We start from the raw sequence: 15,338 nt of genomic DNA, 5'->3' as shown, positions 1-15,338 counted from the left end.
TGCAATTTATCGCTGCCCAGCACTACATTAAACATGTCATCAGCACACCTTTTAACACGTTTTAACTTAAATACAAAAATAATCAGCAAAGAAAACAAATCTGTGGAAGTCACACACATTCACACATAAAAATAATAAAAATGTGATATTGCAATATGATCTCCCGAGGAAAGAGTGAGCGTATGGAAGGAATGCCGTGCAGAAAGGAGAGGAGAAGGATCTGGGCTTTGATCAGCGGCCCGGAGCAGAACCCGAATCCTGACACGGCTCCACAACCTCTGAGGAATGTGCTTTAAATACCTCCCGTCTCAGGCCGTCTCAGACCCCGCAGCTGGACCGACGACTCAACTCACACAGTTAATCATGTTCATTTAGAAAGCCTTGTTTCCTCCAAAAAATCCACTGTGAAAAACGTTTTTGCACACATATTTTTAAGCAAAATTTCCAAGTAAACTCTACTTAACTAAATTAGGTGAAATTAACAAAGAAAATGACAAAATTTAACTTGGAAAGGTTGAGCACCATACTATCAAAGTCCTTAAATGCACACTAAACATTTTATGAACTATGTAAAAACTCCATAGCAACCACTCAAACACCATAGCAACCCCCCAAAATACCCTAGCAACAACTCAAAACACCTTAGCAACCACCCAGAACATCCTAGCAACGCCCTAGTAACCATACAAACACATGTATAAGTCATATCTCAGCACAAAAACACCGTACAGACGTGGTTGTTGGTTCGTAATGTACAACACAGAGAGTTTTGCCACTGCACCACTTCACATTTTCTTCAGGAAATGTACAATATAAATTGTCTCTGGTATCTATTTCATTGAAGTTTCCTTTGCCATTCATTTCACCTCGAATTGTATAGCTTCTTTGAATTAAACCACAGTTTTAAAGTAGATGCTTTATTTTAATATATTAGATATTGTGTGAGACACCATCTACATGTTTGGCATCATGTGAATGCAGAGGGCTCAATACTGGGATGATACACAACCCTGGTAACATTTCATGAATCGTTTTTGTGTATGAATGTCTCATTTTGAGTAGAAACTGAATCCAAAAGTCACAAAATGGCATGTTACTAATCCTAACAACACAAGTAATGATGAAATAGCTGGGAAACAGTGAAAAACCAGCCTAATTAATTAATCAAGGCCCAGTGCATGATGGGAACATCAGTTTCAGTTGAGTATTTTTTACCTAATTTTGTATGTTTATGTTTACTTTAACTTCTACACGCTTGAATTGAGGGCTAATATAGAATTTACCATTTTTTTTTAAATTCTTGCCTGAACTAACTTTTTTATGTATAAATGACTTTTTTCTGTAGTATTTACTTCACCTCAAAAAAATCAGTGTCAACTATTCAACATGGCTATTGTAATTATATCTGTTGAAATTGATCCTTTTTATCCAAATATGGAATACTGCTTTTAAAAGAAATATTAATCAAAATACAGCTTAATTCACCCTTGCAAAAAAAAAAAAAAAAAAAAAAAAAAAAATCACATTTAAAGGGGTAGTGCACCCAAAAATTAATTTTGCCATAATTGTTGTAATAAATTGTTATAATGTTGTCAATAAAAAAACAGCTCTTTTCCTATCAAACTGTGGCACGTATAAATGTTTTTGGTTTTCATGTTTCAGTCAAGTTTTTAGTAAAATATGTGTCCACTTTATAGAACTTATTATGCTTTCAGTGGATATTTTTTGTCCCCGTGAGAGTTAGCCTATGCCACTGAAAACATTCACAAAGATAAATACATCTTTGAAATTTCAGAATGATTTACTTTTGTTTTACGAATTGATCAAAATTGAGCCTAAACATATTCTAACGTTGGACAAGCAAAAAAAAAGTGTCTAAATTGTATTAATTTTGAACAGTACATCTATTTTTATAATCTGAAATCTAACAAGCTTACTTGGTAAGTATTTGGTAAGTACCCAAATATTTATGTTGTTAATTATTTTAATGCATTGTTTAATGTTGTAATTAATAAACAGCTCTTTTAATATCAAACTGTGCCAAACATAAAAGTTTTTGGCTACATTTGTTGTTAAAACACACACATGCCACTTTTTGCGGTGATGTGTAGCCTAGTTGTTGCTGTAAGACACAGTTCGGCTGTGGTCATGAACGGGTTACAGTACAGGAGTGTCGGCTCGAGCGGATGTGACGCGAGCCAATCACAGCGCGCGGTGCGTGATGGAGGCGCGTGACGTCACCGGGAGTCTTGAGGGGATTGGAATGCTACTATGTAACAATCGCAACTGGACGCTTCGGATTAAAGCGCTGGAATGTTACATTGTATCGTCGGCAAGCGTCGGAAGCGCTTTGAATGAGCGTAACACGGAATAGAAAAACGCGTTTGTGATGTTTTCAAAACAACAACCGCTCGATTCCAAAGGGGGATTTATTCCAGCCGTAAAATATGTGAGAACACACGGATTTGTGGGGATTTATCCGGCCGGGAAGTTTGTGACAGGATCTTTCTGACCCACACACATCACGTGAGACCCGTCACTGGCGAAGTTCTCTGATTCCCCGAGCCTGGATGTCGAGAACACGTCTCTGAAAGTACTTTCTGATGATTCTCGTGGACCCGGAGCAGGTCAGGTGTCATCAGACAGTAGTTTAGATGCTGTCTAACGCGAACCAGGCACTGGAAAGGAGAGAGCTAGATCCATAACAAGGGGTTCAGGTCAAGTCGCCCACATGCTCTGGATTTGGGATCGGAATCACAAGGTGGAAGTCGAGAGCATCAAATCCCTGCAGGTCTGTGGAAGAAGATGCTGTCCAGCAAGAGTTAAAACCTCCAGATTCATCAGCAAACCGCTCCATCTGGACCTAAGGACACATGCAGGCCAAAAAACGCTATTTAATTCTGTCCTCTGCAGGTGTGTGTCTCATTCTCCTCTTTTACCTGCAGGGACCATCTTCCAGAAGGAGTCCAAATCAGCGGGATGATCCTCATCCACACTGGCCTTCCTTCTCAGATCCTCTCCGAGCTTTTATTCCCTGGGATCAGACCCAAGCCGAAGACTACAATGTCCGAACTTCTCCGAGACACAGAAGAGATGACAACCCTGCGTCTCACAAGTGCAGAATGGACTCGTGCTTCGACTTCTCCCTGTGCAAGAAGAACGGCTTCAAAGTCTACGTCTACCCTCAACAGAAAGGTGAGAAGATGTCTGAGAGCTACCAGAACATCTTGTCCTCCATCGAAGGGTCCAGGTTCTTCACTTCGGACCCGGGACAGGCTTGTCTCTTCGTTCTGAACCTCGACACCCTGGACCGAGACCAGCTTTCTCCTCAGTACGTTCACAACCTCAAAACCAAGATCCAGAACCTGAACCTGTGGAATAACGGGCGCAACCACCTGATCTTCAACCTGTATTCGGGCACATGGCCGGATTACACGGAGGATCTGGGGTTTGATATCGGACAAGCCATGTTGGCCAAAGCCAGCATCAGCACCGAGAACTTCAGACCCAGGTTTGACATCTCCATCCCGTTGTTCTCCAAAGATCACCCTCGCACTGGAGGAGAACGAGGCTTTTTGAAGTACAACACCATCCCTCCGTTTAGGAAATACATGCTGGTTTTTAAAGGCAAGCGCTATCTGACTGGGATTGGATCTGACACCAGGAATGCTCTCTACCACGTCCATAATGCTGAAGATGTGGTTCTGCTCACCACATGCAAACATGGCAAAGACTGGCAGAAACATAAAGACGCTCGCTGCGACAAGGACAATGCTGAATATGACAGGTAAGAGAAACGGTGGCGCTTTTTAACTAATGCATCCTTATTATATTAAGCTATTAGATCATGTGGCCCCAAAAAGCATCGGCTTATGCAAAATGAATGTGGTAATGTCATTGCAATAGATATCAAATATTAAAGCAAGTGTCTTTTATGTTAAATTTAAAGATTTTTGCATTTTTAAAGCATTTTGTTTTAGATTTGTAGTGATGAAACAATAGATGCATTGGTAACACTTTACAATAAGCTCCCATAAAGCGACACTTTATAACAATTTTAACTAAATACATCCTTATTATGTTATGCTAATGTACAGTGGCCCCAAAAAGCATTTGCCAATGCAAAATGAATATATTAATGCCATTGCAATAGATTAAAATATCAAAGCAAGTGTCTTTTATGTTAAATGAAAGATTTTTGCATTTTTAAAGCAATTTGTTTTAGACTTGTAGTGATGAAACAACACTTTACAATAGTTAATGCAGTAACTAACATTAACAATGAGTAATACATTAGTTACAGTATTATTTGTTAATATTAGCTAATGAAATACAACTGTTCATTGTTAGTTCATGCTAACTCGGGTCTATTAACTTTTAATTTTTTGTTTTATTAAATGTTGATTTAAAAAATGCTTTCAAACTATAATATTAACAGATGCAACCTTATTGTAAAGTCTTTCTTATTTATATTGTTCAAAGTGAAGATTTTAAACACTTAAAAATGTGTTATAATCGTTGATTTAGATGGGAAAAAAATATCAAGAAGTTAACTTTTCTGATGTGTTTGCATTGACTTTAAAGCATTTTGTCAAATAATCAAAACTAAATGTGTTATTTTAATGAACATGTGTGATTAGAAAGTGTTACCAAAAACAAATGAATGTTGTTATATACAGTATCTACAGTTTTGCATCATTCATGTTGAGCTTGTTTCAAATGATTATCAAAAACAATTTTTCTATTTTTCTAATACAGTGATTTTTTTTAAACCCTAAGCTGATGCTTATCATTATAACATATCATTTCGAATTGAAGTGCACATGAAATGGCTTTAATGCATTAAGATGTGCAGCCCGTAGGAAGCAAAAGCTTTCAATGTGCATGACATAATATAATAACCACCCATGCTATCTGGATATACTGATTGAAAAGTTTGGTTTTATGGTGTTTTTGAAAGAAGTCTCTCCTGCTTAACATGGCTGTTTTTTTTTTTTTTTTGATAAAAATACAGTAAAATTTTGAAAGATTATTACAATGTAAATCAGCTGTTTTTATGTGAATATACAATAATGTGTAATTTATTCTTGGGATCAAAGATGCATTTTCAGCATCATTACTCTAGTCTTCTACAGAAGCTCGTTTCCGCAACAGAATAAAAAATAAAAACATTTTTATCACACAATTTTGTCTTTTTTTTCTCACAATTGCAAGTATACATCTCGCAATGCGGACTTTATTTTTCAGAAAAGCATATTTATAACTTTATAACACGCAATTGGGAGATATAAAGTCAGAATTGCTTGATATAAAGTAAAGTCACAATTCTGAGGAAAAAAGTCATTTATTCCAGAGTTGGACTTTATAACTTGCAATTGCATGTTTATATCTTACAATTCTGAGGAAAGATGTCAGAATTACGAGAATTAAACCCGCAATTGCATGTTATAAAGTCAGACTTGTGAGTTTATATCATGCAATTCTGAGAAATAAAGTCAGAATTGTGAGTTTATATCATGCAATTCGAAGAAATAAAGTCAGAATTGTGAGTTTATATCATGCAATTCTGAGAAATAAAGTCAGAATTGTGAGTTTATATCATGCAATTCTGAGAAATAAAGTCAGAATTGTGAGTTTATATCATGCAATTCTGAGAAATAAAGTCAGAACTGTGAGTTTATATCATGCAATTCTGAGAAATAAAGTCAGAATTGTGAGTTTATATCATGCAATTCTGAGAAATAAAGTCAGAATTGTGAGTTTATATCATGCAATTCTGAGAAATAAAGTCAGAATTGTGAGTTTATATCATGCAATTCTGAGAAATAAAGTCCGAATTGTGAGTTTATATCATGCAATTCTAAGAAATAAAGTCAGAATTGTGAGTTTATATCATGCAATTCTGAGAAATAAAGTCAGAATTGTGAGATTTCACAGTTGTGCGATTAAAAAGTTGGAATTATCTTTTAAGATGTTTATGCGTAAACAAGCAGTCTTCAGTGTCACACGCTCCTCCAGAAATCATTCCAAAATGCTGATTTGTATTTTACTAAAAGTATTTCACTGATTTACTGTATTTCTGATCAAATAAATGCATCTTTCCTAGTTTTTGACAGTATTAGTAGTGTATTCTTGTTCAGAATTAGGATTGCAATAAACATTGTTATGCAATCTCTTCCTTAATGGTTATGATGGCAGGTGTTAAGAAGTCAAACTTGATCACACCGTGATCTGTGTGTGTGTGTTGGTGCCTCGGGCCCCGGTTCCCTGCTGTGTGTTTTGTCCCGGTGAGACAGGGACGGGCGGCTCTGAAGGATTAGTGGGAACAATGTTCACTGGTGCCAGTCGGGGAAAGCAGCTCTCTCTGTGTTTAAACAGCCGTTCCCAGACCCCACCAATGCCTGTGTCCCTCGCGACCCCTCGCGACCTCTCACGACCCCTCGCGACCTCACTGTCATCCCGCCCATCGACAGGCTGTTCTGGGGGACTTCAGGAGATGCTCACATGCCACTCACACAGTTAATAACCCTACAGAAGCACAGCTGTCAGGGTGGCCTTAAAAACTCTTACAATATCTTAAATTCAGATTAAATGTTTCTGGTCACATTTACCGCTAAAATTTCTCCAGTCAATGTCCGTCAAATAACTAGAGAAGCATCGAATCGCGAGAATGATTCTGATTTTATTGCACAAACGGCGATTGATAATGATAATGTGTTTCTGTCAGCGCTGTTGAGACTCGCCGGTCTCCGTGAGAGATCAAAACAAACGAGCAGAACAGCACACATCGTAACTCACACAGAAACATACTGAGATTCACAATGTTGAGTTTTTTATTTATAACATATGATATAGTGATATAAAGTGACTGTTTTGACTCTCGAAGTCGAGGGAATTAAACTCACAACTCACTTTTATTCACAAATGCTTAAATGTGGTGCATAAGTAAGTTTGGATGGAAACATGCTTATTGCATATAAAGTCTTAATATTATAAAAAAAATAAAGTCTTATTGCTTATAAAGTCTTAATACAGTCGCAGCATGGCATCCGTCAATACGATCTGTGTAACAGGTTTGCTTTATTCAGCAGTTCGTTCAGTATTACCCACATGCCATGTGTTTTGCTTTTGGGTGCAAGAGCAGTCGTGGAAGCCTTTCTAGTTTCTCCATGTGTTTTTTTGTGGTAACCTAGAACTGTGAGTTTTTTATGCGGAGGGAACCATGTGCTTGTGTTGATTATGTCAGCCATACTCAAGTTACTCCTATAGCTGTGCTTTCAGAATTTGAGCCATGTTTGAAATCCAGATGCACTAGTTTAAAACTATAGTCACGCACTGTGTACTCAACCATGCACAATGTAAAAAACAGTTGCTGACTTACATTTTTAAGTACAAGTTATTTTATTTTTTATTTTTTTTACATTTTCCAATTATTTTATTTTATAAAATATTTATATTATTTATAAAATATTTAAATTTATATATGTATGAATGTAAAAAAAAAAAAAAAACCTGCATAGTGCACACATTTGAAGCAACAGATAAAAATATATCGAATCAGGTATTAGGAGCAGGAGGGCTGTCCACATTTACTTATTGTAATAACTAATAAAAGGCAGGTCGCCAAATTAAGTAAAATGTTTGTTCTTTTTTCCTAAAAAAATATTTAATTTTTTCCAACTGTAAATATTGCATTACGTCTCTAAGAAGGTTTTGATGAGTAGGAGGAGCCTTATTTTTCCAGTTTAGTAAAATTAGACGTCTGGCTAGCAACATCACAAAACACATTACGTTAATTTGAGATCTGCTCAAATGTATATCTGTAGGTACAACACTAAATACTGGATCTGATGGGAGTCTAACTGTAAAAATTGTTGACAAAGTATCAATTATTTTAGACCAATACAGAGTGATGTGGGGACAGTTCCAACATGTATGTGCCAATGAAGCAGGGGCATAGCCACAACGATTAAGTACAAGTTATTTAAACTTAAATTACAATAAATTGACTTAAAAAATAAGTTGAAGCTTAACTTATGAAAAAAAGTTGAAACATATGCTGTCGTAACGTATTGATCATATAATTTTTTACTGTGAATTTTTATATGGCTATTTTGTCATTTGACATCACCAACATTCCACACTTTGGTGTTTTCCGTTAAGTAATTGCATCATCGGTATTTAAAGTGTTTATTATTCCGTTTGGAATTTTCCAAAATTCCGTTTGGAATTTTCAGAATTTTCACACTTTCACACAGCTGTTTTAGACCGCTCTATAGTGTTACACAAGTCTAAAATGTGGTAAGGCAAGAGATTGTTTCACAAAAATAAGGACTGACTTAATTTAGACCAAAAAAATTACACATCTTAGGCTAACTTAGGACTAAGACTCTGTTACCGTGGCAACCAGCAGCAAAAATCGGTTACATTGCAAACTGCCGAAAGAAAACATCGGCGACTGAATATTCACCGTATATATTCATCATTTCAGTGTCTTTCAGTTCCTCTTGGTGTTTTTGGATATTTCCCCTTACTTTTTGGCTTCTTGTACAATGTTTTTGTATCTTTTCTGTCGGGTCTTAACAGTCGGGTTAACGCTGTTAACTTTTCTTACTGCTAAATTTCCCCAGTAAAATGTCCTTGTCACTGTTACACACACACATCTTCCGCTGGGGTAAACTGCACTGAGCGGTTGAATGCGCTTACTCGATCTGCCATATTTTTGTGTTGAAAAGTGTCTTTTTACCCAGAATGCATTGCGGTGTAGTCCTACTTAAGATAGTCAGAGTCTTCAGTGCTTTGCTGATTTAGATGTCTGTCTATCTATATAGTCAAAGTGAACCGACCCCAGAACAGTGCATAAGTAAATGAACTGGGACGCACCTTATAATAAAGTGTGGTATTAAGAAGCAAATATTCATCACTTTGAGTTGAAATGTAGTGCTTCTTTTGACATCCCGAGGCGAGCTGTGTCTCAAACATTTAAAACGAAATTTCATGGACCATTTCTCTTAAAGTGCCGTGTGACAAGTTTGAGAAATGGCGTGTTTCCATTGGAGGAGGCGGATGTTCATGCATTCTGGTTTCCCGCTGTAGCCATAGGCCTCTCTCAGCGAGGACGGATGCTGGAGTTGTTCAACATGACCGTTCTCGTGAATGTGAAATGCTGACGGCCGTGGCGCTGAATAATTGATCAGATGTGTTTTATTCATGTTATGGGTTTTTTTTCTCCACTTGAAAATTTCTGAATCTTCATGAATTATTTATGAGCGCACAAAGTCATCTGCATCATTTCAGTTCGGCCTTCAGATTTGCTCATGAAGGATTATGAAACTAAATGATTAGCTTGAAACCAAACTCAACTGCATGGAAATAAGATGTTTTCATGCAATTAAAGTCTTTAAAGTCCCTTTATTGTGATTTTTTTTTTCAAAATCCCCCAAAAAATTAATATCATGCAAAACTTAAAATGTGAAACAAATATATTATATAGACTCATTACATGCAAAGTTTTGATGATTATGGCTTACAGATATGAAAACCCCAAATTTAGAATTAGAATATTGTGAAAAGGTTTTCATATCTGTAAACTATTATAACAAATAAAGGCTTGAAATATGTCACTTTGCATGTAATGCATCTTTATAATATGTTAGTTCACATTTTAAGTTGCATTACTGAAATAAATGTTTTTTTTTTCAAGTTTCACCTGTAATATAGTCGTCTGTTCATGTAAAACGTCAAAGTGCATGACAAATATTTTTTGTCGTCTAAAAGAAAGGATCGATTCTCAAGCGTATATGTATCTGTTTTATGAAAAACCCAACCAGGGACAGGAGTTGAAAATTAGCATTAGCTATAAACTCAATCAGTTGCAGGGTTTATATTGTAACCATGTTTGACTGCATTGTCCCTGTTAAACAAATAAATAAAACAATTTAAAAAAAAACTTGGTAAAAATATTACAAATTTGCATATTGCTAGCCTAAGATCTTCATTGGCTCCCTGTGAACAACTTCTACTTAGCCCCGCCCTCAATCAGTAGTTGTAGCAGAGACTGGAAGACGTGTTGAAAAGATGCGGGTTTTCTGTGCATTTTGTATGAAGCGATGAGGAAGACACGGTAATGTGCTTTTCATTTTTGATATGTGCTGTAAGTGGTCGACCAATCACGGCAAACTGGGCCGCCTGACCAATCAGAGCAGAGCAGCTCTCAGAGAGGCGGAGTTTAGAGAGACTGAATCTTCAAACGAACCGTTTCAGACTCTTTTTATGACCTTGGATGCATGTAAACCTATTGTAGGAAACATCGTTAGGAATCTTTAAGATGACTTAATAAGATTGCTTGCAACTCTTACGATCATGATTAAACCTCGCAGAATCTTGTGAATGTTTTTACTCAAAAATCTAAATCTTAATTTTTTCTTAAAGTTATGTGATCACAGATGTAAAAAGCGAAGCAAGCACCAAATAATTACTTGATGAAGTGTGTGTGTTGTGTGTTCGTTGTCTCGCTCAGGCTGTCTGTCAGTGGGGACCGTTCGCTGTAATCTGATTGGCGAGTGCTCTTGGACACTGGTTGATGACAATGCCGGTTAGGTTACATAACCTTGGATTTACTCTGCCCTGTTAACACAGCTAATCATCTTAAACGAATCCCAATCCTTTATTAGGCTTAAATCATGTCATTGACTAAAGAAAATCACAGCAAACCAGTTGTTATTAAAGTGGTCCTGGATCTTATGACATATAAGAGGTCTTTGTACCATCAGAACGTCCTGCAAGTTTCATAGTTTTACACATCCTCATCATTATAAATCAAGATTTTGTGTAAGGCCATCCTTAAAAATATTTTTGTTTGCAGTAACAGCAATTTTTTAAAAAAAAAAAAGGGTCGGTAGGTAGGTCTATATTTTTTTTTCCAAGATTCAGTGTAAAAAAAAAGGTACAATTTTGGAGATGGTGATCGTGAATTTAAAAAAAAAAAAAAGCATATTGTGACGTCACTGACTGGGTCTTCAAACTGTGCATCCACCGCTAGGTGTTAATGCAAAATACGACCAGTTACATTTTAGGCTAGTCACAAAATGTATAAAATATCTATTTGTTATGCATATATACATGAGATAAGCAAAAACAAGTACAAACACATGGTCAAACAAAGAATACAATTAAATAAAGATATAAATTAGCCTATATACACAGTGCTTTAATTTCAGGAAGGTCTAAAATTAGCTACTTTTCAGTTAAGTCTGTCGCTCTCTCTGAAAAGAAATTAAATTTAGCTAGTAATCAAATGTAAAATGACACTGCATAGTTTATCATAGTTAGATTAATGCTTATTAAAGTTTAAGTTATTCATTCAAGAGCTGTGAGTGATTTTTATCTGCCTTTTGTTGTTTGATTCGCATTGGCTCAATCGTCACGTTTATTAGACTACTGCCCCTTTAAGACCGAATGCAGAACTCTACTGTAATAGATGACTGATGCACCATCATTTTCTCCCAACTTACGTCCAATTAAGACATAAACTGTGTTTAAATGAATCTCAGAGCAGGTCATTTTTATATTTTATGTATATTTGATGGTTTAGATGCGCACATGAAGCCCAAAATGAGGCGATAGCCTACTTTTCTGTCGGGCGTCGTGAACAACGTCTCTTGCGCAGACTTTTGTGCTTTTAATAGCTCTTTTAATGATTGAACGTGTCCGCAGTTTAGCAACAGTACAGACTGCATTTTACAACAATCACCGATCGTGCTGATTCTGACGGTACGTTTGGGGTTTAGGAAGAAATGACAGCGCAACGCTGTGAAGGGAAGGAAGTTGCGCTATAGACAGAATGCGTCTGACTGTTATGGTTTCATCTCAAATATCTTCTTTTTATAATCTTTGAAAGCGGAAATCTAAAATACAATTAGAATAATATCCCAGATCTAAAGTGTAACCACGTTTTGTCCTCATTGTCACTCATTAAGCAGGGCTGTCGTGCTGTGCGCGCTGTGGCTCCGGGTGAGAGATCGCTCTCTCTCTTCTGGACTGCGAATAGCAAAATTGCATCACAGACAAATTGTTTAATATTTTTATTATATATAGAAATGGTTGATATTCAGCCCCGTTGCCCTTTTAATACCGGGTACCAAGCGGGAACACTGAAACGAGCGAACGTACAAGCCATATAGTGACACGCTTAACGTTAAACCAATGGTAAACATAATCTGATGAATATGACGCCAAGGGTTTTTATTTAAGAAAGAACGTAGCCTACGTTTGTAGGCTATGTAGGCACAAGCAACCTTCAAAATACTAACTAAAATATAATTAATATTATTTTATTGAATTTGAATTAGTCGTTTGAAGAGTAAAAAAAAATAAAAAATCGGTCGGTCTGAACGCAAGTTACAACCGGCAAGTCGGTCGGACTAAAAGGAAAAAAAAATAAAAAATTGGGTCGGCCCTAAATTGACAGGGTCGGTCGGGTTACGGCAAACAAGAATATTTTTAAGGGTGGCCTAATAAAGCTACAAAAACAGCTTGTTTTGATTGTTTTGACAAATTTGCATATGCTCGCCTTGCAAACAAGACATCGACCAATGGTGATCCATCATCACATCATAGGCCCCGCCCACTGGCGAGCCTTAAAGGAGCCGCGCTTTAAAAATGGATAATTTCTGACAGAGACTTTGAATGAAGATTGAAAATAATAATTTAGCCACATATATATTTGTTTTGTGTGTGTGTGTGGAAGAAAAACATTATTATAAGTGAACCTCAAAGAAAAAAAATCATGTTATACTTATGACCCCTTTAAAAATCTGCAGTTTTTTGTGCTTTTTTGTTATTTAAAAGAATTTTTTGTGTGAATTTTGGTTTTGTTGAATCGTCATAGTTAAGATATTTGTTTGTTGGATAAACTTACCCATCCAGACCAAACGTGTAATGAACATGGCTGGAATGTGAACGCTTATCAAATGCAAAACCCAAATCAGACAGTGATTTGTAATGGTTGGCCGTGTCCAGAACAAGCGAGTGCGTCCAGAATCCCGCCGGACAGGGCCGTCTGTGGTTAAATAAGGCAGAAGTGATCCTCCCCCTATTATGTGGAAATCCCACCTTTATCCGTCACTAATAACAAGGAAGTGGTGATTGTCTCGACTCAGCGGCTGAAAACACCAGGCGTGCAAAACGTCCCGACGGTGGAGATCGACTCGTTTCCCTGAGCTTGATTATCTGTGTTTACACTTTGTATAATTGACAGTTGTGAGGTTTGTTGTTATTATTATTTTTTAAGGATATTTTGCTCCCAATGTTGATCATGTGATGCCTCTGTCTGTCGTGATCAATTGATTCACATATTAATGATCTTGATTGTCAAGAAGATCCAAAACATTTAATGCAAAAAAATTAAATTCAGTGAAAATGCGTATTAAGTTAAAATTAAATGTACTTATTTTATGAAATTAAAAATACATTTAATACAATTTGTATCAATTCCTAAATACATATTTTATTAAATTTGAGTGTTTGATTGATTGATTGTTTGATTGAATGATTGATTTATTGAGTGTTTGATTTATTTGGTGATTGATTGATTGAGTGTTTGATTTATTTATTGATTGAGTGTTTGATTTATTTATTGAGTGATTGATTGAATGGGTGTTTGATTGATTGAGTGATTGATTGATTGATTGAGTGTTTGATTGAGTGTTTGATTGTTTGATTGAGTGTTTGTTTGATTGAGTGTTTGATTTATTTAGTGATTGAGTGTTTGATTTATTTATTGAGTGATTGATTGTTTGATTGAATGATTGATTTATTGAGTGTTTGATTGATTGGGTGTTTGATTGATTGAGTGTTTGATTGATTGAGTGTTTGATTTATTTAGTGATTGAGTGTTTGATTTATTTATTGAGTGATTGATTGATTGGGTTTTGATTGATTGAGTGATTTGATTGATTGATTGATTGATTGATTGTTTGATTGAGTGTTTGATTTATTTATTGAGTGATTGATTGATTGTTTGATTGAATGATTGATTTATTGAGTGTTTGATTTATTGGGTGATTGATTGATTGATTGGGTGTTTGATTGATTGATTGAGTGTTTGATTGAGTGTTTGATTGTTTGATTGAGTGTTTGATTTATTTAGTGAGTGATTGATTGACTGGGTGTTTGATTGATTGAGTGTTTGATTGTTTGATTGAGTCTTTGATTGAGTGTTTGATTGATTGATTGAGTGATTGATTGATTAAGTCTTTGGTTGATTGTTTGATTGATTGATTGAGTCTTTGATTGATTGAGTGTTTGATTAGTTGAGTGTTTGATTGATTGATTGATTGAGTGTTTGATTGTTTAATTGAGTCTTTGATTGATTGATTGATTGATTGAGTCTTTGATTGATTGTTTGATTGATTGATTGTTTGATTGATTGAGTGTTTGATTAATTGATTGATTGATTGATTAATTGATTGTGTTTGACAAGAAATGCCACATGGAGATTTCCAGGGAGAAAAATAATGAAATCATAGCAATATTGAGCGCCAGATGTGCACATCTATTTTTCTGCTAGCACTATTTTCCTGCGATTTTTAATTTATTAGAATTTTTATGATTCATATCATTGATACAGTGGAGTTTACGACCTTTAAATGTATATAAATACATTACATTTTGTCTGATATTTCTGACTTATCATTTGGCTTTTATGTAATTTGTTCATAATATATCATCTTTGTTTTCCCTCGGGCTCTTCTGTGTGTCTCCTCCCAGGAGATCTTTGCCTATTCCAGAGCTGTGCCCGTATTATTTTGTCAGCTCTAAAGCGAGCACTAATTTGAAGGCTGTTGTCTCGCTTCTGTAATGCAGATTCGACTGCTTTCTCCCGCGCGAGCCGCTGTAATTATGCACTCGTGCTCTGCCGAAGCTTTAATAAGATACACACTTCAGCGGACAGTCGACTATTCACAAATCAATGGCTTCTCCACTCCTCTGCTCAATTATGGGTTTCTCACGAGCTTTCGAGACCTTAATACACTGGGATATGAAAACATTTTGGAGAGAGCGATAATAATGACAAAACATTCCCCATTATTAATCATCATAGCCCTGCTGATAAGAACGCTGCCAAGCCTCTTTAAGAGCTCATATCGACTATAAACTTCTCTAATTAGGCTTGATAAGTCTGTCGAGAGCATTGTTTGGCTCATTGTAGTTTAGGTTTTTCTGGCTGAAGTTGATTTGAATTTCTGTGTGAAGCATAAGTGGATCATCTTGTGTTTGGAAAATCATCAGTTTCTCATTCTCTCTGAGACAATTCGCTTTTTTCTGAACTCTTCGGA

The 15,338-nt window shown here is 36.0% G+C and overlaps 1 protein-coding gene and 1 long non-coding RNA gene across 4 annotated transcripts in view; one reads left to right on the top strand and one right to left on the bottom strand.

Moving 5' to 3' along the window:
• LOC148977080 (uncharacterized) overlaps positions 1-15,338 on the bottom strand; it is a 301,169-nt gene that overhangs the window by 148,352 nt on the left and 137,479 nt on the right. The window lies entirely within an intron of this gene.
• ext1a (exostosin glycosyltransferase 1a) overlaps positions 2,236-15,338 on the top strand; it is a 64,236-nt gene continuing 51,133 nt past the window's right edge. For both annotated transcript variants that reach the window (XR_016145830.1, XM_039688846.2), the window contains exon 1: positions 2,236-3,787. Coding sequence is in view for 1 of the 2 variants with exons in the window: in XM_039688846.2 (XP_039544780.2) it covers positions 2,874-3,787 (914 nt within the window). In the remaining variant the exon portion in view is untranslated. The remainder of the gene's footprint in view (positions 3,788-15,338) is intronic.

This window comes from Pimephales promelas, chromosome 12, assembly GCF_988280905.1.
Source record: "Pimephales promelas chromosome 12, fPimPro1.hap1.1, whole genome shotgun sequence".
Lineage (NCBI taxonomy): Eukaryota > Metazoa > Chordata > Actinopteri > Cypriniformes > Leuciscidae > Pimephales > Pimephales promelas.
Note: the sequence above shows the minus strand (reverse complement) of the source record. Positions and strands in the feature narration are given on the sequence as shown.